The sequence below is a fragment of the Ciona robusta genome, chromosome 10 (assembly GCF_009617815.1).
Source record: "Ciona robusta chromosome 10, ASM961781v2".
Classification (NCBI taxonomy): Eukaryota; Metazoa; Chordata; class Ascidiacea; order Phlebobranchia; family Cionidae; genus Ciona; species Ciona robusta.
In genome coordinates, this window is record NC_143244.1 from 5,649,152 (window position 1) to 5,674,883 (window position 25,732).

The 25,732-nt window shown below is 36.2% G+C and overlaps 3 protein-coding genes across 6 annotated transcripts in view; 1 reads left to right on the forward strand and 2 right to left on the reverse strand.

The window, feature by feature from the left end:
- Positions 1–1,131: 1,131 nt before the first annotated feature.
- LOC149729945 (uncharacterized) lies at positions 1,132–15,465 on the reverse strand. The gene is made up of 22 exons (XM_089885785.1): positions 15,245–15,465; positions 14,836–14,885; positions 14,289–14,579; positions 13,166–13,243; positions 12,636–12,728; positions 12,241–12,321; positions 11,953–12,066; positions 11,780–11,881; positions 6,449–6,622; positions 6,022–6,189; positions 5,642–5,746; positions 5,256–5,380; positions 4,870–4,969; positions 4,584–4,658; positions 4,050–4,241; positions 3,712–3,762; positions 3,284–3,388; positions 3,132–3,212; positions 2,560–2,691; positions 2,390–2,446; positions 1,920–2,069; positions 1,132–1,522 (listed from the first exon to the last, which is right to left on the reverse strand). The coding sequence occupies exons 1-22, from the start codon at positions 15,394–15,396 to the stop codon at positions 1,518–1,520; spliced, it is 2,481 nt and encodes an 826-aa protein (XP_089741911.1). The 5' UTR covers positions 15,397–15,465; the 3' UTR covers positions 1,132–1,517.
- On the forward strand, positions 7,037–10,154 carry LOC149729946 (uncharacterized). 3 transcript variants are annotated; one of them, XM_089885787.1, is made up of 3 exons: positions 7,037–9,417; positions 9,595–9,758; positions 10,016–10,154. In XM_089885787.1, the coding sequence occupies exons 1-3, from the start codon at positions 7,356–7,358 to the stop codon at positions 10,016–10,018; spliced, it is 2,229 nt and encodes a 742-aa protein (XP_089741913.1). In that variant the 5' UTR covers positions 7,037–7,355; the 3' UTR covers positions 10,019–10,154. The 3 variants fall into 3 exon arrangements, with proteins under 3 accessions (XP_089741913.1, XP_089741912.1, XP_089741914.1); XM_089885786.1 differs by having other exon boundaries at positions 7,037–9,758; XM_089885788.1 differs by lacking the exons at positions 9,595–9,758; positions 10,016–10,154 and having other exon boundaries at positions 7,039–9,158; positions 9,224–9,405.
- Positions 15,466–19,388: 3,923 nt separating the features above from the next.
- LOC149729947 (histone-lysine N-methyltransferase 2A-like) overlaps positions 19,389–25,732 on the reverse strand; it is a 32,610-nt gene continuing 26,266 nt past the window's right edge. For both annotated transcript variants that reach the window (XM_089885774.1, XM_089885773.1), the window contains 9 exons: positions 25,484–25,675; positions 25,143–25,272; positions 24,583–24,695; positions 24,147–24,297; positions 23,519–23,733; positions 23,083–23,234; positions 22,405–22,567; positions 20,249–20,429; positions 19,389–19,964 (listed from right to left, as the gene is read on the reverse strand). In XM_089885774.1, the coding sequence (XP_089741900.1) occupies positions 19,819–19,964; positions 20,249–20,429; positions 22,405–22,567; positions 23,083–23,234; positions 23,519–23,733; positions 24,147–24,297; positions 24,583–24,695; positions 25,143–25,272; positions 25,484–25,675 (1,443 nt within the window). In that variant the 3' untranslated portion in view covers positions 19,389–19,818. The remainder of the gene's footprint in view (positions 19,965–20,248; positions 20,430–22,404; positions 22,568–23,082; positions 23,235–23,518; positions 23,734–24,146; positions 24,298–24,582; positions 24,696–25,142; positions 25,273–25,483; positions 25,676–25,732) is intronic.

The following is a 25,732-nucleotide window of genomic DNA, read 5'->3' on the forward strand; positions in this document are numbered from 1 at the left end:
CTACCAAATGGGACGAAAAAAAGGATGAAGCGTGTCCCATCTTATTCCCCATCGCACTATTAGTAGGATTGGCAGCATTGATATTAAGGTACTAAATACGAATGCTCTATATACTATACACGGTCGCCAAGTGACGTTGGCCAAGTATACCGTGTCTATTTACATGCAGTGAGACGCTGACAAGAATCTAGTGCGATCTATAGCATTCTACACGACGAGAAGTGTCGATTCTTGTGTAATACAAAACCAGTGACAATGACGTGTTAATCAAACTTAATAGCGAAACAAACAAACACTTTTCTACACCTTTTTCGACAACAAACATATACAATAAGATGGATACCATATTAGCACAAATTATACATTATTTCCTAATCATGTTTTTAATAACTAACAACATTTTAATAACTAACAACGAGTTGTGATAACAGCGGTTATACAATTCCGAAATGCTCTCACGTTTACAACCAAATATTACGATAAAAGAGAATCCAAACATGACCCATCTTGCCCCAACTTTCATATGCTCTTCTCATACAAACATAATATAAACGAAACCCCGTGACAACCGATACAAAACCAATGCCAATACAACACAATCCTGCTATTTTAATTCCAAACTGTACATATCTCCCTAATGGTGCTTATATGACTCGAAATTTACCGCACATATATAGATATCCTTTTCACTATATATATTTCTCTACTGTACTAATCCATTACATTAACGTCTGCCATTAATATTTCATGTCGTGAGCACACCATTAAATTGTGTTCGTCAGCTAGTTTCTTTCGTTTCTGGAACGCCCAAATGAAAACGTACAGTGCTGGAAATTGAAACAGTCCTTTATTATGTAACGCAGCGAGTCAACGCGTTCAATCAACGTTTTCGCTTTCGACGTTTTAATTACCTCTCGCGGCGTGGGGCAATCTGCGTTCGTTTAAACGCATAAATCCCCTTCTTTAGGTAGCTATGAATCTAAACCAGCAATAGTGGCTCGCGCAGCAACTTTTCTCTAAGCTAAACTAACCGTTTATACAGACCATTAATTATTTTGTAAATAGCAATCGTACGCCGGTATATTTAGCAGTTCTTACCCTGTTTAAGTCTTTTTAAAAAATAAAGTAGAATTCACTGTAATCGTTAGTATGTATTTCAACAGAAGATTTACAAACGGTATAACATTTCAGTAAATATCGATTTAAAGAGTGAAGTAGAGAAAATGTCAATTCAATTCATTAACCCAAGGCTCTTTGAGGTGCCATTCGCAGGCGCCGTTTTAAAGTTAAAAAAGCCTTCTGTATTTGCAAGACTGAAAAATATAAGAATAAATAAAAAAGGAACAAATACAGAAGTACGATTAATAAAAGACATGTTAGAACGCGGTTCATTGGCGTTAAAGGCCGGTTAGAAGTACATTACATAATTAAACGTGAATATGCTGCGTAAAAAACAAGCCAGTTAGAATGAAGTGATTTGGCATAATATGGTTACATTTGAATTGCTGGTGCTTCAGTTAACCTGTAAAATAGAATGGACAGTTAGTTTATGGCCTTACTTCGATTTTTCCTGCTTTTCAATAGACATATTGTAAATTATTCACTTGACTTTATAAAGTAAGCCATAAAATATTGCATATTCGAAAGGGTGGTAACGTTTTTTGGCTTAAAAGTTAGCATATTTTTACATGGTCCTCGTTTGATAAGATTCCGATAGACCGTTGTTTGTTGTTTAAACCGATCAGGATATTTAACTATTATGTGCTAACGGTGTCCCATATTCCCCCATATATTAAATGTCATGCTCGTGCATCGTATTTTCCAATGACAATTTGCGCGGAAACTTGTATACATATATGCATACGTATACAGGCTATATATGTAAAAGTTGCAGTGCAGATAAAATTATAAAGTCTTACTTTTTTGGAAACACCATGGGGAACCAGGTATAATGATTTCCGGCAAGTAACAACATCCTTTCTCATACACACATACGTGGAAATCGAAGTTACCGCAGTCCACACGTTGATTAGGTGGTAATTCATTTCTGTCCTTGCACCTTGGGGCTGCTGTATAACAGAAGCAAATATAGATTTTCAGAATTCGGAATTAAAAGACAGTTAAAGTGTTGCCATAGTTCCAAAAGTTACGCAATAATAAATTTCATATTATTTGGTTGCTGGATTTAATTTTGAATTAGTTTTCAGTTAGGATTATTGCCAGTCACAATATACATATATAAATATATATATATATATATTTGGGTTTTATATTGAATACTTTCTACGTATCAGTTCAGTGGTTTTCAGTTACACTTACATTTTGAATAAACATAAGAAATTGTAAAGCGCAGATAGAGCAGTTTTATATTGATATATGTTTAACTTACGAGCTGCTGGTCCAGCTGTTGTAGTTGGTGGGGCAACGGTAGTGTCAATTACAACGTCTGTAATTAAAAAAGAAAGTTAATTTTATGTATTATAGGTTTCCGGGCCATTTTCCAAATGTTTTATTTGTTACTCTTTTACGGTAAAAAATATCACAAAATATTAGACTTACTCATTTTCTTGTAGCAGTTAGGGGGTTTTCTCGCTCCGAGTTCTCTTTCAAAGTAACTTAAAGTGACTTCATCATAACAACAGTCGCTGGCGGCTTCACAAGTTTGTCGTGTCACAATGTCGTTAATATCAACTGAAAGAACATCCCAATTAGCAAAATATTTAAAAGCAATATTTAGTATAGTACAGTATGGTTTAATAATATATATATAAATACACAATAACCGAATTGGCTACTGTTAAATTCTTTACGAATCGTCCGATTTTGTTTTAGTAAATAATTAAATGTAACTTGCTTTATCTTCGCCTGGCGGGGCAACGATAGTCGTTAAAACGCGGGTGTTCATTTTTATACACCTCGTGCTAGCTTACAAGTTACGGCGCATGTATAACTTTGTGAGTGATTGTTTTTTATTGCCCTCGCACAGGAACATATACGCCCACAATGGTAGCAGCGACGAGCCTTGAACCCCTAACTATACTGAGGTAATAGGAGACGCGCCTGTGCCGGCGCCGACTGTTAACTGTATTTGTATAGTGTTTTGATTAGAAAAAACTGTTTATCTAACTTACGTCCTGAGCTAGATGGAAAACACCCAATTCTGTTTCCATTTCCCACTCTGGTACATCTCTCCTCTTCGGTAACGAAGGATTCTGAACAAAAAAGTAAATTTAAAAACCCGCACACTCATAAACGTGATCCAATGTAGCACAGTTTAACTTACGCAGTTTATAGTAACACCAGGGCACTGGATTTCTGTAACGAGCTGGATCAACGGTACTATCATAGCAACAACGAGGGTTAGAAACGCATTCTGCTTCACTGATGCCTGTAAAAGTAACATTTAATTTACTGCCGAGACAATTTATGTATAGTGAGATGGAGGAAGATGAGACATCTTTAATACATAATAGCCAAACATCTTGATCGTGTAGTAAACAATTCAGAAGGGTCTGTATGGGAGTCGTAAGAAGGATCGAGGTTTTATAATTATTTAAATTTTCTTTGTTTGCTAACAAATAGGACGAGAAAATAGATTCAAAAGGTGTCCCATCCTCAGCCATCCTACAGTACTGTGGGGTATAATAAAATAATATGGTATAATAAAAGAAAATACCACTACATAGGGTTGTGAATATTACATCATATTACCTGGTTCTCCACAATCTTCTCGGTCTGCAGGGGCAACAGAATGACATTGGCCTGTAGAAAAAGCGTATTAATTTAACTTATAAAACTTGTTTTATCCTAACATGGTAGGCCAACGACAGCAATCGTAATAACCCGTTACCACGAGTTTTGTTTCATACATCTTGTTTCCGCTTACGAATTACCATGTATATAACTTCGTGTATACTAAAATTTGATTTTTGTTAATGTATGAATGACCAGTTAGTCAACTCATATAAGGGACCACTAGGTTGGAGCAATATTTTTACATGGTCCTACGTTCTAGCTTATGTATACCTATTACCAATCCATATACGTACCATAAGTGGCCTTTCTAAAGCAAGCGGGTATAGTAAGATCCGTCCACACTGGGTCAAAACAACAGTCCAATCTCCTGCAAGCCGCTTCACCACCGCTCACCAACGCTTCAGTGTTCGACATGCATTGATATCTGTCGTCTCGTTGAACACCCCGACAAGAAGCCAGGTTGTTGAGCGAAAGGCCCATGACGACTTGAAATTGTAAAGTGTCAGAATTAGATATAACACTGACGCAAGATATAGTGGGGTGGGGGGAGATGGTACACCTTTAGCACATACTATCCGAATACCCTGATCGCGTTTTAAACAATTAACAACGGTCTATATATGGGGGTCTTGAGGATACGTTTTTATAATTGTTTCAATGTTATTTGTCTACTACCAAATGGGACAAGAAAATAGAATGAAAATATGCCCCATTCCCCCACTCTACTGTATGTTCTGTATAGCCACATATATGCCTATGAAGTTTTATGAACATAGAGCACACTATATTTTATAAACATTAAATGGTATTTTTTTAAAATATCTTACTTGGACTTGCACCAGCTGCAGGTACGTGAGGTCCTCCTAATATACCGGGTGAACTAGTAGCGACTGGTACAATATCTGTAAAGATATCACGTGTTAACGTATGGTTCTACTTGTAAAAGCAAAATTGCACAAATTTGGTATTGAACGACAAGCATTCATTTAAAAATACGCTATATTTTATAAGGTAATGGTTCTCAATTTGTGTCTAAACAAGGATAAATAAGTCTATACAGTCCCGTGCAGTCCTTATGTATTCTGTACGTTATAGTTGGATCTAGATACGTACTTGAGCTTCCATCTGGCATCATTGTAGCGCCTGGGAATGGAGTTGGCCCATGTGGTCTCCATACAAAGTTTGGTCTCGATCTGCTCGGTCCAGTATTTGGCTGAAAATAATGAATGTAACTTATTTATTCTCGCGTGGCAACGACGTATAAAGCGGATGTTCTGTTTCATACACATCCTGCCCGCTCACGAGTTACCACACATGTAACTTAGCGAGTAATTCAGACAATCACATAAGAAATCAACTGTTTGGAACAATTCCCGTTAAGTGATTTATCCAAGGACACACAAGCCTACAATGGTAGCAGCGTCGAGCCTCGAACCCGTACCCATGCGGCTAAAGACAAGCGCTAACTATTAGTATTTTATATAAAATATTTGAAGTACCACTCCGGTCGGTCGTGGGTGCAACATGAGTCCGTGAACATTGAGGGAGTTGAACCAGCTTGGTTGATTCGGGTCCATGCTTGCTGCATTGGTGAGAGCAGATGGGATAGTTTTGCTTGGAATCCCTGGTGGTAAATATGTTTTGAATGGATATATCAGCGACAGTCTTTATAACACGCGTGTTTTGCTCTATAAAGTCTGTTGCGTTCTGTTCTATAAAACATATATAATACTGTGGGGTAAGATGGAACACCTTCATGAAATCTAAATATTCTGATCGTCTTTTAAACAATTAACAAAGGTCTATGGAAGTCCTGAGGAAATAGAATAAAAATATGTCCCATCTTATCCCACTTTACTGTATAGTAAGTAGACCATAGACTTACATGGGATGCCTTCGGGATAGAAACTTGCCAAGGTTGGGAGATTTCCTTTGAACACAGTGTTTACAATGTAGTCTTCGTCCCATACGTGTTTAGCCATTCCAACACCTAAAAAATATAAATAAAAATAAATGTAAAACTTCTTCATTTATGACACATGTGTTTTGTTTCATACACCTCGTGCCTGTTTACAAATTACCACGTATGTAACTTTTGGTTAAAGAATATGCCGTTAAGGTGCTTTTCAATGTTATAGGGACAAAACATGCGCCCACAATGGTAACAGCGGAAGCCCTGAACATAGGAAACTTCTGGCCAAAAACAAGCACACAAACCACTATGCTAGATTTTCGAAACAAGATATTGCATATATACAAGCATACCTATATTTCCGAGCAAGTTTTCGTAACAGATCGGTCGTTCGTCAGGGAATTGTGCTTGTGCAAGACAACAGCCAGCGTTAATACATTCCAAGGTTGAGTGGTATAACCCATTGCCTAACCTGGAGCATGGGAGACGGATACTTGGTTGATGGGCGGCGCATACATAATCTGAAACATAAACGTTATATAATAGGGTGGGGAAGACGAGACACCTTTAGTACATTATATCTAAATATCCTGATCGTGTTTTGAACAATTAACAACGGTCTATGGGAGTCGTGAAAACACAGTTTTATAATTCTTTGAATGTTCTTCGTTTACCAAAGCGTTTTTTTTAATTTTTGGTATATACTTTATATACAAATTAAGATGTGCTTAAATTAGAAAATCGGTTTGTTTTTATTTTTAAATTGCTACGCAAACTAACCGAAAGCTGATACTCCGAATAACTCCGTGAATTCTTTATCGGGAAGAGCTGTAATTCGTTCGTTCCTTGCCAGGGAAAGCAGGACACTTGGTGTAATTCGGCCCGGGTGGAACTTCTGGTTGTCCACCATGTATGCGAAGAGAGCTTCGTTCGTTTCGTAAGATTCGTTAAATGCTGGAAACAAAAGTAATTTCTATTTATATATTCGAAAACGATAGCAAAGATCACGTTTTTTTTCTTTAGAAACGAAAACAAGGAAATAAACAGCAAAACAACAGTTGTTAAAACCTACTATAGATAAAAAGCATGGGAAAGAGTGTCAGTTAAAAAGGAAGGATGTTGCATCCCAAAAAGATGATAAAATGTAAACGGTATAATTTAAGAAATGTTTAGACTGCACAAACGTCGTGGTTAAAAGACCAAAGCCAGTCTTTTCTATATATGTTGTTTTATACAATGTTACCGGCAGATGTATTATAAATTAATAAAAAATCTTCTGGCAATTGTTTGTTTTGGGATTACAAAGAACCAAGATCACTGCACGTCTCTTGGACCACAAATAATTAAAAGAAGATCTCTTTCGGAATTATGTTATTGTATGTGTTAATCTCTCATTACTTCTAAAACCATTTTGTTGTCCCCTAATAAAAAGTGTATATATGTTGTCCCCTTTAAGTTGTATGTTTGTGTCCCCTTTAAACTACTTAACTTTGTCCCCATTGTTTTTTGTATATATGTTTTCCATGTTTTATTTTATGAGTATATAACCTAAGCTTTGTGGGGTTTTTGGATTCATTACAATTATGTGCTACTGGTGTCAACATCCTTTTGAACTGAGTGACCTTGAGACTTTCATGGTAGCAGAGGATGGTTGCAACTTTTAAGTACTCTATTTATTAAGTTAATAATGGCACTTTCAAGAAGATCTCCACCAAAATTTGTTGAAAATGATTGCTATGTAGAATGGAGAAGGAAGATATCAATGTGGCAGTTAGTCTCTGATGTTAAAAAATCTGAGCAAGCAATCATTGTAAATCTTTATGCCTTAGAGGGGCACGTCAAGGCTCAGAGGGCCATCTCAAGTTTATCAACTGAAGAGCTGCATTGTGATGGTGGATTGGATATTCTTCTAAACAAATTGGATGAGGCATTTAAAACAGAAAAAGTTGATGAAGCATACAGTGCCTATGTGAGGTTCAATACATTCTCAAGGTCATCTCTGTCTATCAATAACTACATACTTGAATTTGAACATTTGTATAGTAAAATATGTAGCCATGGGATGGAATTATCTGACGCAGTCTTAGCTTTCAAGTTAATGGATGGAGCCAATCTTAGTCATGGTGAACGCCAATTAGCACTCACGTTGGGTGCGGATTTAAAGCTCAAAACTATGAAGTCCTCTCTAAAAAGGGTTTTTGGGAATACTGAAGCTGTTTCATCAAAGCTAAAGGAAGAAGTGTTTGAAAATCAATATATGAATAGGAAAAAGACTCCAGTGAATTGGAATAAAAAAGACACACAACGAAAACAGAATCCACGGAACAAGTTTGGAGAAATAACCCGATGCGTTATTTGTGAATCAAAAATGCACTGGGCAACTTCTTGTCCACATCGATCACGACAGGCAAATCTTGTGGAAAATGAAGAAGTTAATCTCATCCTGCTTCTTGAGGAAAAAGGAGAAGACAAAGTTTCGGAGACTCATGGTATATTAGACACGGCGTGCACAAAAACAGTATGTGGAAAGGTTTGGCTTAATAAATTTATCAATTCTATAAGCTTAAGTGAAAGGAAAAAGTTAAAGTTTTTTCCAAGCCACACCCTTTTTAAATTTGGGGATGGAAGAAAAGTAATTTCATCGAAGAGTGTTTTACTTCCAGCCTGCATTGCTGGTAAGCGCTGCCATATTAGTGCAGAGGTTGTTCCTGGGAATTTGCCACTTTTATTAAGTAAAACGTCACTCAAAAAAGCAGGTGCTCAACTAAATTTATCAAATGACACTGTGAGGTTATTCGGAAATGAAATCAAACTCAGTTTATCGAAAAACGGGCATTATTGTATTGATATATTACCAATAAAATCGGCTGACATTTACGACTGCGAGTCTGTTTTGGCTACAACTGATGAGCGTAACTCAATTATCAAATTACATAAACAATTTGGCCACGCGTCTGCTGAAAATTTGGAAAGACTACTGAAAAGTTCAGACAAACTGACACAAGAAAAATCAAAATTAATTCTGGATGTTGTACAATCATGCGATACATGCCAAAAACACAAAAAAACACCAGCAAGGCCTGTTGTTGGATTGTCTTGGGGGTCAGATTTTAACGAAACTGTCGCCATGGATTTACATGAACTAGAGCCCAATGTTTGGTACTTTCACATGATTGATACATTTACTCGTTTTAGCAACGCATCAGTAATTAGGTCGAAGAGTGCAAATGTTATTGTTAAAACCTTTATGGCTAATTGGATTAGTTTGTTTGGAGCTCCGCAGAAGGTTTTTAGCGATAATGGACGGGAGTTCAACAATGCTGTATTTCATGACATGTGTCACAACTTTAATATCACTGTGGTGACAACAGCATCCTATTCACCATGGAGTAATGGCCTTTGTGAGAGGCATAATCTCACTTTATCCAATATGGTAACAAAAATAAAATATGAAGAAAAATGCAGTTGGGAAACTGCAGTAGCGTGGAGTGTAAGTGCAAAGAATGCACTCGTAAACCGGTTTGGTTTTAGTTCTCACCAGCTTGTTTTTGGCAGAAATATTAATCTACCCACCACCCTTACTGACAAACAACCTGCACTTAATGGACAGGCTGAAAGTTTTGATGTTGGTGCACATCTATCTGCTCTACATGCAGCCAGGAGGGCATTCATTTCTGCCGAATCATCCGAGAAGATTCGAAGAGCTTTGAGGAGACAAACTCGTCAGACCGGTGACAAGTATAACATAGGTGAACTAGTATATTATAAACGTGATGATTCTCCATTGTGGAGAGGCCCAGTAAAGGTTTTGGGTCAAGATGGGGCAGTCATTTTTCTAAGACATGGTGGTCAATATGTAAAGGCACATAGCTGTAGAGTGTCAAGGATAAATGAACACAATAAAGTATATAATCCAATTTCCAAAGATACCACAGAAAAGCCTCCAATTGATCCGTCAATCCAAGAATCCAGCGATGATGAAAGTGATCATGAAGAAAGTGATCATGATGATCAACCAGAAGTTGTTCAACCGGCGCCACAATTAACAAGAACAATAGTACAACAACCACGACTGCGAGCTAATGATAAGGTTCAATTTGTCAATGTAGATGGGGTACAACAGAAAGTTACAATTTTAGGTAGAGCCGGTAAAGCCACAGGAAAGTATAAAAATTCTTACAACGTTGAATATGATTTGCCTAATGAGGTTCGTGGCAAACGTACATGGATTGATTTTTCGAAAGTAACCGGATTGGAACATGTTAATGATGAAACTAATGAACAAATTAATAATGAAACTACACCACAAACTGAAGAATCATTTGTAATAACCAGTGATATTTTTAGTGAAGCAAAAGAGAAAGAACTGTTAAGTTGGAGAGAAAATCAAGTGTTTCAAGAAGTAAAGAACCAAAACCAAAAGTGTGTATCTGTGCGTTGGGTTTGTACCATGAAGAAAAAAGGTGATGATATGGTACCCAAAGCAAGATTGGTTGCAAGAGGCTTCGAAGAGCAAAAACAAAATCTACAAAGAGAATCACCTACTTGTTCTAAAGAAGCTGTGAGAATAATGTTGAGCGTAGCAAAACAGATGAAATGGCGCATGAACAGCATTGATGTAAAGACAGCTTTCTTACAAGGTGAATTAGTTGATCGGGATATTTATTTGAAACCGCCCAATGAGGCCAATTGTCCACCAGATGTTGTTTGGAAGCTTCGCAAATGTGTATATGGGCTGGTCGATGCATCCCGTTTGTGGTATGAGAGAGTGCGACGTTTTATGATAGACGCTGGTGCGAAACCAAGTTCAGGAGATCAAGCAATGTTCATCTATCATATCAATAATGTTCTACAAGGTATGATGTGTGTTTATGTGGATGATATACTGTGGATAGGTAATGATCAATTTAAAACACTCGTGATTGAAAAACTATATAAAACATTTACCATTGGATCGGAAAGCAGCGAAAAATTTAAATATATCGGCTTAGAAATGAAAGAGACGATAGGACATATAACAGTAGACCAATCCTCTTACATAAAGTTGTTAGAACCTATTAATATTAGCGGTTGTCGTCGTGGCAACATGAATAGTGACGTCACAGCTGTTGAAAAGGAGTTGCTTCAAAGGAAAATTGGCCAACTTTTATGGGTAAGCTCACACACTAGACCGGATATATCGTTTGATGTCTGTGTTTTGGCTACAAATTTTAACAAAGCAACTGTAAAAGATATTGTACACTGCAACAAAGTTATTAGAAAGTTACATAACGAAGATCTGAAAATTAAGTTTATGTCTTTAGGTGACGTAGAGAAATTAAAACTTGTTGTGTATTCTGATGCAGCATTTGCCAATTTACATGACGGTGGTAGCCAAGGTGCTTTTCTAATATTTCTTGTTGGAGAAAACAAAAAATGTAACATTTTGTCTTGGCAGTCGAAGAGAATTAAAAGAGTGATTCGAAGTACATTGGCAGCAGAAGCATCTGCAGCATGTGATGCAGTTGAGGCTGCATATTATTTGTCATATATGATTACAGAGTTGTTCTATGGAAAAGGACATGGAACAAAATTACCAATTCACGCCATTACAGACAACAGATCATTGTACGATGCAGTTCATTCCAGGAAGGGGGTTGCTGACAAACGACTGCGAATTGACATTGCAGTCCTTAAAGAAATGATGGAAACAAATAAACTTTTATCAATGGAATGGGTTGAATCGAAAAAACAACTGGCTGATGCATTGACCAAACAAGGCGTTTCATCTATACCGTTGTTTAACGTTTTACGCTATGCATGTTTAACTTAAAAAGAAAAAGAAAAAATACAATGAATTTGTTAATCTCTCATTACTTCTAAAACCATTTTGTTGTCGGCTAATAAAAAGTGTATATATGTTGTCCCCTTTAAGTTGTATGTTTGTGTCCCCTTTAAACTACTTAACTTTGTCCCCATTGTTTTTTGTATATATGTTTTCCATGTTTTATTTTATGAGTATATAACCTAAGCTTTGTGGGGTTTTTGGATTCATTACAATTATGTGCTACTGGTGTCAACATCCTTTTGAACTGAGTGACCTTGAGACTTTCAGTATGGTTATTAACTTACTTTGTCTTCTTCTTGTTGCAGAATCCAGAATAACGAACCGGTAAGCTTGTGCAGTGTTGCCAGATATAAACGCTTTCAGTGCTTCGCGCGTTAGACGACTCACTGAGTGAAAAAAAAAAACGAAAGTGAATGAATGAATGTAACCTTTGTTTAGGAATAGTAGGATGTCTTACAGTGAGAGTACGATTGGTCAATAATGAATGATTTGATGTCGTTTCCAGTAAGTCCATTTCCAGATGACACGGCACGAAGAATAAGACTGTTGACTGGGCTCATACGTCTGTTGGCTGGAACAAAATAAAGGAAACATAGGTTTAGATTCTATTTAAGACTGATGATGCAATTGAGTCGAAATTTATCTGTCTTATATAGCACACATTAACTTGTTTGTTACGTATTTCGTAGCACTTGATCAGAATATATGGTTAGATTAATATTTTGTGCATCTTTAAAACACGTACTTGACATTCTAGCCGCAAGATGGCGTGCTGCAGCATCTTTACGGTCTGACATCATCAGTTGAACTGCCATAGAATCGACGCCTGTTGAAGAAAAACGCGTTAAGTGGCCGTACATGTCAGTTGTTTTGGTATACACTGTTACACCGGAGTAATTGCATTTTTTTCTTAATAGTTTCCTAAAATTTAGTGAATTATAACTGGTTATTAGATTAAACCTATAATTTCAAAAATACAAGTAAACTAACACAGTGTTCAACACTCTTCGTTCAGAAAGTATGTACAGACGGAAGCTTTATATAACATTTTTACCATTGAAAACATACTGAAAACATTCATGGAAAAAAAACACTATCAAATACATTCTGTAAACTTTCACAGGAAAAAAATTATTTTACCGTAAGCTCTGGAAAGGCGATCGTATATCATAGAGTTGAGATTGCCTCCGCTGAGTCGGTAAGAAACCATTGCGTTAAAGTTGATACCAGGGCCTGGATATAAAAAATATCAAAGATTTAATGAACAAAATGTATTTTATGGGTAATTACAATGTTACTTATTTATCCTCCAGTGGCGGGCAATGATAGCAGTTTTTATAATACAAGTGTTTTACGGCGTATATGACATTAAATCGTATATTTTGAGTAAAAACTGATGACTACTCGTGTTATGCCCACAGGTGTATTGCGGCTATAATATAGTGGGCTGGGGTAAGATGGTACATTTTTATCGTCTTATTTGATAGTAAATAAGTAATATTTTTACAGAACAATATATCCGTATCCTCACGACTCTAAAAGAGCGCGTTGTTAATTGTTAAAACACAATTAAGAAACATGAGATATTATGCGCTAAAGGTATTCATCTTACCCCACATTACAATGTGAGTTAATATGGGTAACTTAAGTACTATGTATGGGTTAGTTACCTTTCATCAGACGGAGATATTCATTTCGGTCAAGTTTTCCGTCTCGTAGAGCATATATCAGTTCACCGTTGGGGATAGCTGGTAATTGTATTCAAGTTTTTATAAATTGAATGCGAATTAGAAACCAAATAAGTAATAAATAAGAAATAAGGGATTTTTACAAAGTTAATATTCTGAGATTATTTCTTATTGGAGGAAAAGAGATAGAATATAAACATAACCGCGCAATGAGTTTAAAATTCCACAAAACAGCACGGAGAAAATGTTGCTGTTAAAGTTGTAATTATTTTGATCTTTGCCGCTGTATTCGAACAAATAAACAATTTATTATCTACACAAATATATATTACGACGGCGTGTTAAAATTTGTGTGAAATGGGTTGTACCGAGATTTAGAAGCAAATACATGTTATTTTAATAAATTAAAATCGTTAAAAGAACCGCATCGCACAATTTTAGGATAAAATTTTACGAAACTTGTTATTTTTTTCATATTTTTTTAAATAAACAAAATTTTTGGATTGAACTTGTTTTAGCGAAAGCTGAATAAACAAAATTGACTGAATAACAGCGTAAAGGCCGACTTGGTTTATAAAACGACGCCCATTTATAGATAACGTGTCTAATTTCAGGTTTGCTATCTATTTTCAAAAAATATTTGTGTTTTTTCACATTGGTCTAAAATTTACCTAAAGATGTTTACAATTTTTAGTTGCTTTGTAGTTCAAGCTCAAGGCATATCGTATTAAAATAAATGTTGCAATTAAACGGGAAACTATAAAATGTCAAATCGGATAGCTTACGCAAAATTAGATAGATAAGTTTGACTAAAAAAACGTTTGATTCTTTAGTAAGGTATATTTATGATTTTAACCTCTTAACTTAATAGTTATTTTAATTAAGCCTACTTTAGTCGCCAGGCATATACAGTGTTAAAACTAAAGCATGCTTATATAGCCAATGCTTGTTAAAAGGAACTATCGACACTTTAATTATCAATACATCGCACCTACAATTTGGCGAATTGACCAATTAAACTAATCCGATTTTCACACCCCCAGAATAAAAAAGAAAAACTGCCGAATTATCCGATTAGCCTTATAACTATCTAAAAAGGTCTTACCGTCTGCAAGAAGACTGTTTATAATTCCTTGAGGTACTTTATCTCTGATCATCTGAACCAGTGCCAAGATGTTTAATTTATGTGGATTGCTGCGTTCAGATGAGGCTCTTGTTGTAGCTCTTGTTGTCGTTGTAGCTCTTGTTGTTGTTGTTGTTGGGGCTGGCGTTGTTGTTGTCGTCGTCGTTGTTGTTGTGTTAGGAGTTGTAGGCACGCTAGTCGCAAGTACGCCACGAGTAGTAGTAGGTATTGGCCGGAACGCACCAGGTCGCATGAAATTTCGGATGATTTTTGCTGAAGAAAATATATAAACAAATGAATGAATGAAACTTTTTTATTCTCGCTTGGCCGAAAAACGACAGACGTTATAACACGGGTTTTCACACACCTCATGCCAGCTACGAGTTGACATGCATGTTACTTTGTAAGTAATATTTTTTATTATTATTATTTATCCTTACGTAGCGGGCAATGATAGTCGTTATAACACGGGTGTGTACACAATACAATACAAATATAACATAAAGGTATAGTTAGGGGTGTAAATTACCTTGATAACACCATGGTACGTTTGTCGGTTGACTGTTGAAGCAACATCCTCTGCAGAAAAGGTTGAAGTTACGAAATAATGTTAAAAAAATAGATAAAGTTTTTAGTTCGATTTTTGCACTCTTGCCTGTACGCTTTTTATGAAAAGCGGTAAAATGCATTTTAGTGAAGTTAATTGCTACCTATAATAGTTCCCGTACTGTATGGCCGATTTAGTGGCAGAAATCAGATACACTGTCCGTTTTTAACATCATTTTTCTTTTTTAATATTGCTACTAACGAATTGATAATCTAACTCATTTATCTTCGCACAACGGGCAACGGCGGTGGTTAACACGGGTGTTTTGTTTCATACACTCCGTGTCTGGAATTTTATATATATTTTTTTAAATAGCATAATAACCACCTACCGTGTTTCGCATGCAACTTTTTGGATTCCAGGATATCCGCAGTTCTGCTTTTCCCCGTCAGCAATAAAGCATCTCGGCTCGACGTAGTTAGCAAGAGAAGCAAGATTCGCAACAGAGGAAAATAAGATAACACAAAATACCCATCGACACATCGCTAGATTTTCTGTGTTCGCCAGAAATAGGAACGAAACTTATTCTATGCTGTAGGAAAAAAACTATTAGATTTGGGTACAAGAACAAAATAACGTAAAAAAGAAAATTAGCAAATAGTTCGGTAAACAAAATGTATCTACTTTTGCACCTGTGCAAAAAAGGCGTTTCTAATAAAAAATTTAGACCGTTTTCTTGGATTTATAAAACTGCATTTTAAATTTTTACCTTGAAAACTAACGCGACGCGATTATATGTCTGTAGACACGCGAGTAAAACACGCAAATCACAAGCGTTCAATACGTCATAATGTTGAATGGGCGTGCCTTGTCCGCCCATCACTTCGTTCACGTGTGATTGATATCGTACAGAATGAGATTGGGTATTCCGGAATTTCACAGTCGCGATTTCACACGTATTTTTTATTGCGTAGAATTTATATTACGAACACTGCGCCACGCGACGAAAAAAAGCCCAAATAGCCACAAAATTAAGCAAAAATATTTTGAAACCGCAAAATACGAAAAAAAATTGTTTCAACGGCGTTATTCTTAAATTTACAACGCGATAAAACGGCTCTTCTTGCTACTAAAGTCTCCCTTCGGAAAAACTTACACACATAGCGCCGATGAACGAAATATCTGATTTATAAACCGACCACAGCAAGGACATGAGATTATTTTCGGAGCTTTTCCGAAGTACTCAACGAACTGCTGGTTGGTCTATGGGTTCAGTTCTGCTGAGGCTGTTTATATAGGAATGCCTGCGACGAAAAGATGTTTCTTTTTTCACGCGCGCCGCCCACGTGGCACCATACGTTACCAGGTCACAGGTTCGTTTCACCTACGGTCGCGACGCTTCGTGTCCCTACCCGCCAAACACGATTTTAGGGCATGGGGCAAAAGGCGGGGTGGGGTTAGATTGCTTAACGACAACTTTGAGAAATTGTAAATAATAAACATTATAGTTTTATTGTAAAGAATACAGAGTGTTGGCTATAAGCTTGTATAAGTAACTCGTCGTATGGTTAAGCGTTATTATAGAGCACACATACTACATATGTAAGCTCTATATGTTTATATGTTGTACTTGGTCTTTGTAGGGCAGCATTGCAATATATTTGTATTTATCGTAGGTTACTTAATAGCTGGCTTTATACGCGCCAGCTTTGCGCACATATTTGGCATGTTTATACCTTCAAAAAGTGCTTCGTTTAAAATACAAGCTCAGAATCATTACCACTCTTTGCAAAATCTTAATATTTTAGATAAATATAAATGCAGTCTATCTACATGAATTTAATATTCTCTAAACCAAATTGGACGATTTTCATTTTATTTCTCACGTACTGAGACAGCGGCCAGGAAAATGTCGCGACACATATGAGTTAGCGACCACGCAAATTTGAAGCGTGCCGAAGAGTTCACGCTTTGCGTTATAACGTTCATGTCTGGCAATTTGCATTTTAACTTGTCACGCCCATTCGAAATGGATCGGTGAACTAATAGTTATAAACGAGGTGTCGGGAAAGGAATGTTACTTTGTAAAGCGAGTTCAATGTGCAGTAATGTAAACATATGTAGTGTTTAAATGATTTGTGTCAAAAGAGTCTAATTTATACAGTAGGGTGGGGTAAGACGTTTTTATTCTATATTTCTTGTCCAACTTGATAGTAAACAAAGAACATTCAAAGAATTGATAAACCGTAGCCTCCCAACTCTAAAAAACGTTGGCAATTATTCAAAATACGATTAGAAAATATAGGATTTATAGGTGCCAACGGTATCCCATCTTATCCAACAGAACTATAAATATAGTGGGGTGGGGAAGATGGGACACCTTTAGCACAAAAAAATATAAATATCCTGATCGTATTTTAAAGAATTAACAACGGTCTATGAAAGTAGCGAGAACAAGGTTTTATAATTCTTTGAATGTTCTTTGTTTACTACCAAAATATACGAGAAAATAGAATGAAAAGGTGTCCCATCTTCCCCCATCCTACTATATGTGCATTATTTGAAGATTTAAAAAACATCATGTTATATACTGTACAATACTAATATATTATGTTGTACAAAGATAACATTTTTTAAAATTTATTAAACTTATTATTACACGAGAAAATTTTATCGAGTTTTCATTTAACTTTTCGTCTCTGTTAAAAAATCGATTAGCGTTTATTATAAACCGTTATTTTTCTGCGGTAACTGCTTACTACCGGTCGTCGAAGTGAAATAAACCGACGCTATCTCGATTTATGAAACCGCTGATTTTGCGGTTAATTAGAAAACATTCGGATGCGAACACTTATCCAATATACAACTTACAAGCGCTGTAACCGCCCATTAAACTTTAATTAGGTATTTGAAACTTGTATATATAATGTCTACGATATAGAATAAACATTCTTTTAGGTTCGACGCCGAGAAATATGTGACCAACACGAAAAAATGTCGTTTGCCACCAAAGACCTCTAAATTATATTTTAAAGTTGTTTTGCTGTAAAATTTCTTTCCGGTTTTAATACAGCGGCGTTTTTTTTTATATGGATGTTTTAAATATAGTAGGGTGGGGGAATATGGAACACCTTTTCATTCATTTTCTCGTCTAATTCGGTAGTAAACAAAAACATCCACAGAACTATAATACTGTATTCTCACGACTCCCATAGACCGTTGTTAATCGTTTAAAACACGATTAGCATATTTGGACGTTTTATGCTAAAGGTATCCCATTTTACCCTGCAGTACTACATCAACTTTTAAACCTAAACTGTCAAATTACATGACTATAGCCTTGCAATAGCCTATCCGTATTGTACCTGTATTGACTGATGGTCAACAAACTATTACAAAGTCGTCGATTGAATGACAACAATAATTGCAACTGACACTGTATTATTACCCCTGCAATTAATAGCTGTAATATAAATACGTAGCCTAATGCTTTGCAATTTAATCTTAACCCGAAATTGCGGCAATCTGCGTGCGATTTTACAAGCATATATCGTCGTATTAATCACAGTTCGATCGGTGCATTGCGGACATATGCAGATGTTTTAATTAATATTAATTAAGTGATATGGGTGAAATTGCAGGTAGTTCTAAACAGCAAATAACATAGGAGTGCAACATGCGTTGAACAGGCGTTCCGGAATAAAAATCTTTAGAGACTCGAAAATCGTAAATTAGTAGGCGACTCACAATGGTGTATATTTAGTAGCGTGGGGGAAGATGGGACACCATTTCATTCCATTATCTTGCCGCATTTGGTAGTAAAAAAACAATCAAGGAATAAAAAAATGTTTCCTTACAACTTTCACAGGCCGTTGGTAATTGTTTAAAACACGACCAGGATATTTGGATATTATGTGCTAAAGGTGTCCCGTCCCCCTACCCTGCTATATACTTAGTGCTTCATTTTTCTTGCAGCGGCTTTTGCCCGTGCAGTGGCTGGCTTTGGAATTTGAAATCTCGGCCAACGCCTTAATTCTCTGCTACCCTGGGGTCAGGACATCACAATGACCAGGTCTCTGATATTACCAATATAAGATTACTCGATTACCTGTCATATAATTTGTAATGTGCGGCTGAATCTGAACGCGTTAAACCGGCCCAGCAAGGCTGAATAATGAAAGTACCTGTTTGAATACCGAGTTGTAATGGACCTGCCGGCTGAGATTTCCTTAACAAAACATCGGCTGTAATTTAGCCGGCGTCTTTGGTGATTTGGGGGCAGAAATGGACGACAATCAGGTACCATATGTCTCTGATGTGATAGATAGCGGTCAGCTATCACCGTATATCGAAACCAAATCGCAAGAATGCAGTCCTAACTGGCCAGATTGACCGGCTTGCGTAGGTGTTTCTGCTTCCTTTCAAATACCTTCATATCTCCCGCAGACTTTAACAAAAGCGCCGCATTTTTTCCAAAATAAATTAAAAAACATTCGAAAACATTTTTTTGGGGGAAAATTTGAAATAAAACAACATTTTTTTCGGAAAATTTGAAAAAATATTTAATACACGATCCAAGCGGCTAGAAAAATAGCATTCAGACGGAACGCGAGGTGTACAAGGCAAAGAAAATAAACGTGGAAATGATAACTTGCTGTGACCGGTTTGAACCGGATTTTAACCGGATCCCAACCGTGTAATTGCCAGCGACCAACAACACTGCTGCCAGGGGTACGAAGGCTAATACACGATTATGAGACCCAGCCTATCATAACTTGGCCGCAGTTAGCACGAAGATGCAATAGGAGTTGGCGTAAAAATCAGAAGTCGGAAAAAAAGTGAATAAAATGCACCTTGGTTTTACGCTGTCGGCAGTGACTTTTATCTTTGGTGTGTTTTGTGCAAAATAAAAAAACGCACGCCGACACTAACCGGCGTGGGAATGACGTCAACGGCGTGACGTCATCAGTTCATAAATTTCCGGCAAAGGCGTGCGCCGCAGGTACAAGCTATCTTATGGTTTTCGTCTTCGATAGGGAACTTGTAATCATACGTCAGTTCTTCACCTTTGTATATTTCCCTCAATGCGAAGATAACGATGTGTTTCTTGCCTATAAAACAAGTAAGGTTATAATAGTATACACATATGTTTAATTGCAAACTGTAAAAAAGGTGTCAAAACATACAGAACGCTGTGTAATTTACGTTCATATATACGTTACTATACCTGGATATTCCGCATAACCTATTTCTGTTATAGGCAAGTCGTTAGGAAGCGAATATATAGTCTTGTTAATATTCCTTGTTTACTGCCAAACGGGCGATAAAAGAGAACGAAAAAATGTCCCATCTTCCCCAACCTACTATATATATTAGTTTAAAATATAAGATTTACCTTCAAATTGAACGATACGGGAATAACAGTTGGGGTCGCATGAATGGTTAATGAAACGAGCTCCAGATCCAAGTACAGTCGCATCAACTACGTAGAAATCGTCCATACGAAACATGTAGCAACCGATGCTTTTGCTCTCGTAGTATTTTTCACGTTTGTCAGTGAGCTCTTGCCGAATTATCTAAATAGGGATTTATACTTAATTTTTTTTATATAGTAGGGGGGGGGGGGGCTTTAAGCACACAATATTTAAATATCCTGATCCTGTTTTAAACAATTAACAACGGTCTGTGGAAGTCGTGAGGATACGGTTTTTAAATTCTTTAATGTTCTTTGTTTACTACCAAATGGGACGAGAAAATAGAAAAAAGGTCTCCCACCCCTAATATGGGTGTAGGACGAGGACTTTGTATTGGTTTGACCTATGTCCGCTGCCGAGTTGTAGTACGGAATTATGTATACACCAGATAAAAGGGTAAAGGGCGAATTTTTGACAAATCACTAAATCAGTTATTCAATTTTCACAAAAGTTGGTTGAGTCAATTTTTACAAAATCACGTAACAGAAATTTTGCAAAATCGTAATTTTAACTATTCTCTAGTCCAAAATACAGACAGTGACGTAGGGATTGCGGCTGATGGTTCGGCCACGCAAATCCATCAGGGGTACGGCATACGACAAATCTATCTCATTACGTGACTAAGCGCAATAAAAATCGACAAAATTATTGTTGGCGAATTTTGTATGGCGTAATTCAATACTGTGGTGTCAAGATGCTATGTTCAAATTCGCTTGTAATAAGACAGTAATAGTTTGAAAATTAGTCATGTTATAACGGGGAGACAATACGGATCGGCAGTTAAATTGTAAAGCAATTTTAAGTCCGATTTATTTACAACAGATTACATGTTCAGCGCGGGTAATTGGAGTGAAGGATTTCACTTAATTTTGCGGTGAAATCAGAAGGGGCAAAACGGTTCGTTTTCAAACGATTTTTAACGCTTCGGGGTGTAAAAAACGGTTTGGGGTGTTTTTAATTAAAATGGGAATAATTTGGGCCGTATTAGTTTAAACTGTTTTGGTTATTTATAATATTTTTGCCAATTTAATTATAAAAAATTGCGTAATTTTAAATCAGCAGCTTAAACAGTTTCAGTCAAATCTGGTAAAAACTGGTAAAAACTGTGCCCGAATCAAATGAAGTTTTTAGCCGAGCGCGCGGGCGGTTCTATTAAGCGAAAACTTGTTTTTAAACGTCAGACTTCTAACATCAAATAATATCTCATTGGGTGTAACAGTCGTTGTCATAACTTTGCTAAGAAAGACGGATCAACCTTGACACGCGTCTGCACTTTGTAGTCGCGTATGTGTTATACGGCGCACTTCTCCACGTGTTATAAACCAAAACGTAATGTAACGTCTCTGGCGGCGACACGGTACACTTCTATTCATAAATATAAATATGTTATACTACAAGTACGTAAACAAGATTAAATAATATGTAAGCTACGATCGTTTTATTAGAAAACCTACAAAACTGGAACAGAATTACTGGTTTTCACCGACGTTTTTTTACGTGTGTCAGCATATATGAAACGCAGTATTTTAGTTGTCTGCTTTTCTGTCTATTTTATATTTAGCGTGTTTTAATATAAAGACTGTCGTTTTGCTGTCAATTTCTATATTTTTGCTTATGTTAATTAAACAGACCTTTGGTATTATAATCGAAGAAGTAAATCAAATTATGTTTTGTATAAATTATAATTGTCTTGTAAACCTTTTTGCATAACATATTTAAAGCAGTAATGGTGTTTTTATTAAAATACCTATAAAATATCGCGGTAAGATGGATACCGTTAACACACAATACCCCATTTCCTAATCGTGTTTTTAACAACAAAAAGTTTTTTTTCAAAGTCGTGAGGATATGGCCATCTTACCCCAACCTACTATATAACTAAACAAAACTTACAAACACAACTGTAAGAGAGCGCTGTTAATTGTTAAACGAGTAAAACACGATCAGGAAATATGTGATATTATGTGCTAAGGGTATCCATCTTACCCCAGTCTACTATATAACTAAACAGCACCCACAAACAAGGACCATTTTACATTAACTATATACTATACTATATAACACACATAACACATACCTGTCCAGTGTATTCCATGATCATTTCCCCGCTATCGAAATCCCTCTTACAATACAAGCCCCTTCCATGTATGGTGGATCTATACACGCCCACCGAGTCACGTGTTAGATGACGTAACTGACGGAATCGCATCGCCATCGGGAGGTCACAAGAGGTCGCTCGTCTGATTGAAAGACGTTTGGGTTATACCTCATGCTTGTTGTCGAGCAGATATAGATAACTCAAAACGTATATTAATGTCTCTTTAACATAATATGCCAACACTGGCCTAAATCAGGTCCAATGGAATCTCGCCGTGGGGCCTTACACACACAGAACAGTGGGGTCTTATATACAAAACGTCTATAATAAGTCTTGAACCAAAAAGCTTAACTGAATGAATGAATGTGAATTGCTTTATTCTCGCGGGTCCAGAAAACGACAGTCATTCTAACATGAGTGTTCTGTTTCATACACCTCGTGCCAGCTACATTACCACGAATGTAACTTTGTGGGTGATTTTTTTCTATGTTTATTTTTATGTGTGACTGACGATTTGGACAACCAATTAGTGACTACTAGGTTGGAGCAATTGCTGTTAAGTGTCTTGTCCAAGGACACATACGCCCACAATGGTAGCAACTAAAATGAGATTTTCCCATATTATATATTGCAGTACCATCAAATATTATATTTCACCTGTTTATCTGTTGCAAGTCGTCCTCTTGTCTATCAGGATCATAAACAGGTGGATACCTGTGTTTCGATGCGAGGAAACTAAACATATCCGGTTTAGACCGTCCCTTGTACTGCTCTGCTCTAGCGCACCCGTGTGGATTTATGTGAGTGACCTTAAAGAAAACAAGATTTTTTTTATTAAAATATTGCCTTCAAATTTTTTTGTAGGGCAGATTGCAATATTGGTCCTTTAATAACACAATTTTTAAATTTTTGCGTAAAAATAAAACATATGCTACATATTATATATATGTGTGTTACTTATAACACTGTGTGTACATACTATGCCCTAGATTCTTAGGGGAAGATGTATAATTACGACTTAGATTATCAGTTTCTGACAGTTTTTTTATACAGTTGAGAATTACATATTTTATGTAACACAAAAATAAATCACCTCTTCAGTTGTCTTCTTATGCTTGTGGTATTTGGCCCTGTACCGATGACAGTATCTCGCACCTGGCAACTGCTCTGCCAGAAATCTCACTGCGTCATGGGAAACCCCCAGAAATGAGAATGGTGTCATAACAGCGTGCAGAGCAACAGTGGGACTCGGTCCTTTTGTAGTTGCTCTGCATTCCTGCACAGCTGATAGCAATTGGCTGACTAAATCTGAAAGGGTGTGAATGATTTTGTTAAATTGGAAAAGTTTGATAATACAGGTACAGTTGTGTTTAATAAATATTAATACATTTATGTGTTTTATTTCACGGTATGCCTGTTTTATATATATTATATACAATATCAGTAATTATGTTTAAACTACTAAAAGCAAAACACACAATATTATTAGTATTTTTACTTTGTAAATTGAAACCTTAGAAAAGGGTGTTAGATTATACATTATGTACCTATTTCACACAACTTTAGCAACTAAATTATTGAAAAAAAACAACTAAAAAAATTAAACACATTTTTTAATTTTCTACTCTGCAAACTGTTCCTTATAAAAAAGTGTTATGTTACGTATGCTTATTTCACACAATTGTGCAATTAAAACTAACAAAACCGGTGTTTCTTTCTACCTTGTAAATCAGTGCCTTGTGCTGAGTATCCATCTTCACTAGTTATCTCATACACCATATATGGTTTGTTAGTATTGTGGGGTGGTGTGGTACGGTTCCCCTTGTTTGAGGAATGGTTTTGTCCGATGAATATGTTGTACGGAGCTAGTAGCTGGAAAACAAAACAAAAGAAATGCTAAAAAGTTTTTTTACCATTTGTGCTGCAAAACAGGTCAAAAACATTCACGCATTTCCCTATTTTATAATCCTTGGATGGCAACGACAGTGAAAATAACATGGATCTTCTGTTTTATACACATGTCCATTTTTGAGTTACCACATATGTAAGTTTACAGGTGATAAGTTTTTTGCATTTTTTTAAATTTAGGCAATCTTTTTAGATTTATGCATTTTTTTGGAATTTGGCAACTTTTAGTTGAACCAACTAATAGCTTACCCTGGAAAACGGTTTCTTCTTCCTTTTAAGAAGTTCCTCACGTTTATTATAAATATCGACCAAAATTGACCCGGTATCTATGTCGTCAACATCATCATCATATAATGGGAGGGCTGTGGATGAATGAATGAATATTAAAGACCTTACTGACCCAATCAACTTTGGATATTACGTACATAGCATAGGTAAAGATGATTCGTATCACTTCCGCACTATATGATGCAGATTGAATGCAACTTGTTTATCCTCGTGTGGTTGGAAAACGACAGTCGTTATAACACGTGTACTGTCTCATACAGCTCGTTTCCGCTTAGGAGTTAAATGAATGTAACTTACTTTATTCTGGAGGGGCGGAAACAGCAGTCGTTAAACACGGGTGTTCTGTTTCATACACCTTGTGTTAGCCTAGGAGATATCAGGTATGCTACTTTGTGAATGATTTTTTGCTTGGTATGTCTTATAGTTTGGACAACTCCTCCCTTAAACACCTGACAGCCATGCAGTAGGATCTCACCAACATAGAATAAAATATTAAATTGAAAAATGTCACATCTCCCTACATTCATCAAGTCCTGTAGATAGGAGATTCAATCTTTCCTTTTTCTTCCGTTTAATTTTTGATTTTTTCTCTTCTTGTTTCACTTCAAATGATCTCCTCCTTTTGTGTCCGGAGGATTTGGTATCTTTTTCCTGCATCATGAAGATCAAAAGATGTTTTAACAACATCTTAACTTAGTTAAAAACAAAAATATAGTTACATTCAGTTTTTTTATATATGTATATATAATTTATACATATATATAAAATTACTATATAAAATAACAACAAAAATACTATATATATATATATATAAAAAATACAATTTAAAATATCAATAAACTACTCAATAAAACAAACTTACTTCTGCTTTGTTCTGGTTACCAGTAAGTTGTGTATGGTGTGCATTGGGCATCGGCAGTTGCTTGTTTTGTATCTGAGCACTAATTATGGAACGAACAATTTTCTTTTCTTCACCAGTTAGATTATTCTTTGCGCTGTAGAATTCTATCAGTCGTTCCAACGCTGCAGCTTGTTCTCCTAAGTCCTGGGTGTTCTGTGTGATTTAAGTGTTTGGTGTTATGGGGGTAATGTGAAGACCACCCGTAGTGTC

Coding starts and splice junctions, on each gene's coding strand:
- LOC149729946 (XM_089885786.1), top strand. CDS start 7,356: ATGGCACTTTCAAGAAGATCTCCACCAAAATTTGTTGAAAATGATTGC.
- LOC149729945 (XM_089885785.1), bottom strand. CDS start 15,396: ATGTGTCGATGGGTATTTTGTGTTATCTTATTTTCCTCTGTTGCGAAT. Junction 6,623..11,779: donor TGCAACAAGAAGAAGACAAA/GTAAGTTAATAA, acceptor TTTTGTTTCCAG/CATTTAACGAATCTTACGAA. Junction 3,763..4,049: donor CTTTAGAAAGGCCACTTATG/GTACGTATATGG, acceptor CTTTTTCTACAG/GCCAATGTCATTCTGTTGCC.